The 1,795-nt window shown below is 46.6% G+C and overlaps 1 protein-coding gene across 1 annotated transcript in view; it reads left to right on the forward strand.

The window, feature by feature from the left end:
* The window catches only part of LOC119592639, a gene marked incomplete in the record, with an annotated part of 5,958 nt that extends 4,589 nt beyond the window's left edge, over positions 1-1,369 (forward strand). The window contains 3 exon segments of the mRNA XM_037941551.1: positions 88-406; positions 520-751; positions 1,138-1,369. Coding sequence (XP_037797479.1) covers positions 88-406; positions 520-751; positions 1,138-1,312 — 726 coding nt within the window.
* Positions 1,370-1,795: the final 426 nt, after the last annotated feature.

A 1,795-nucleotide genomic window follows, 5' to 3' on the forward strand; every position in this document is an offset into this window, starting at 1 on the left:
TTAACGCGACTTTGAACTCACGTCGTAAAAGATTTATCCAATGTTTTCTCACATAATTTTATTACTAAAATTTGCTATTTCCTGAAGGAGTCTGGAGGCCAGGGATGCACAGAACAACTTTCGCCCGGAAGCATAGCGTCGTTGGCTGTAGCAAGTCGAAGTATGAGCAACGAAGGGCGCCCTCCCCCCGGAAATCTCCTCACGCCCCTGCTAACCGTCATCAAGCGCGAGCGAGAGGCGTACGCGGCGGGGGAGACCACCATCCTGCCCCTGACGCAGTACCACCCGGAAGATGACCAAGTCAGCACGGAATCCCGCACGAATCATGAGCGAGTGAACGAGGAACCTTGCGGGAACAGAGCCTTCGTAGCCTCGCACTCCCCCAACTCCTACGCGACTAACGAAGGTCTGTTCTTGCGTAGTGCTTGGCTTAACGATAGTAGGTTTATTTTGTAGTTTATAGGGAGCAAGGAGTCATGATTCGAAAATATAACAAATCGAAATCTTTCATTCCCAAAGCTGAAGATGACCCGATGAGCCCCCTGCCGGTGGAGACGCAGCTGCACTCTGTCAGCAACTCTCCCGCGGACACCCCGACGCACGAGGATGGCCGCTCCTGCTCGCCAGAGGACACCGCGTACTGGGAACCCGACGACAGGAGAAGAGCCAGGTTCAGAGATGCTTCCCTGCTGGAGTCCGATTACTCGCCCGAACCGCTTGCGTCGGAGAAGCGAGCGAGAGAATATCATAGGTAGGGGCTTCAAGGGCCGTTGCTTTTACGTCTACCAAACCTTGGCCGTGAGTCAAATGTATGAGGATTTAAATGTTTATTTATATATCATTTTGAAATTCAAGTGTGACAGCTGGTTTCCGCTTTAAGGTGTCGTCCCTCCATGCCCAGATTTCCACTCCCAAATAGATTCATCGAGGCATGACGCCGAGGGGTGTAAACGGCCACAACTTGCTTTGTGATGCAAGAGGCGTATTTCACAATTAACATTTTGCCTCAAAAGTTCCACAAGATTTGTTTATGACCATAATATGAACGTCTCATTAAGGCTTGTCCCCTAACGCAGTATATATACGAGGGTGTATAAATAACTGCAACCAGGCCTTCCCCCTTGCTCCCACCTGCAGGCTGCGGATGGCCCAGCTGCGGGACGAGGGTGCGGCCCGGCTGCGGGTGCTGGAGGCGGAGCTGGCGCTGCACAGCCAAGAGCGACACATGCGCCAGCAGGAGCACCAAATCAGAATGGAAATTCTGATGGAGAAGCTAAAGAGAATCAGGGAAGGTGCCCATGTGAAGGATTAGATCAGTAGGTGTAGAGTAGTTAAATCATCGGTACACAGAAATAAAATTGATTTAAAACTGTGTTTAACTTATATACGAACCCTCATTTTCTACATAACACATTTATACAAAAAATCTCTACCATCGATTAATATATTCTCGTTACTGACTTCACCTTCAAATATTAAAGCAGACACACTGATCTATAAAAGGCAGGTCAATTTGCCTTGTTAGACCTCACTGAATCAACGGTTTAACATAAATGGCAATCAAAAAGAGAGACAGAGAAATTAAGATTCAAGAAAAGTAATGTCAGGTATATATTTGTGGCGTTAATGAAGTCAGTGAGTATGTCATAAACAAATGGGAAAGGATTATTTTCTTCATTAACCACAATGAAAAGAGAGAAATCCAAATGACGTTATTTTATCACTGCTACTGTGGCGCCACATTAGTAAAGTTATTAATATAACGGACAGATTAGCCTTATTAATCTCAGAATGA

Source organism: Penaeus monodon, chromosome 30 (genome assembly GCF_015228065.2).
Source record: "Penaeus monodon isolate SGIC_2016 chromosome 30, NSTDA_Pmon_1, whole genome shotgun sequence".
In the NCBI taxonomy this organism is placed as follows: domain Eukaryota; kingdom Metazoa; phylum Arthropoda; class Malacostraca; order Decapoda; family Penaeidae; genus Penaeus; species Penaeus monodon.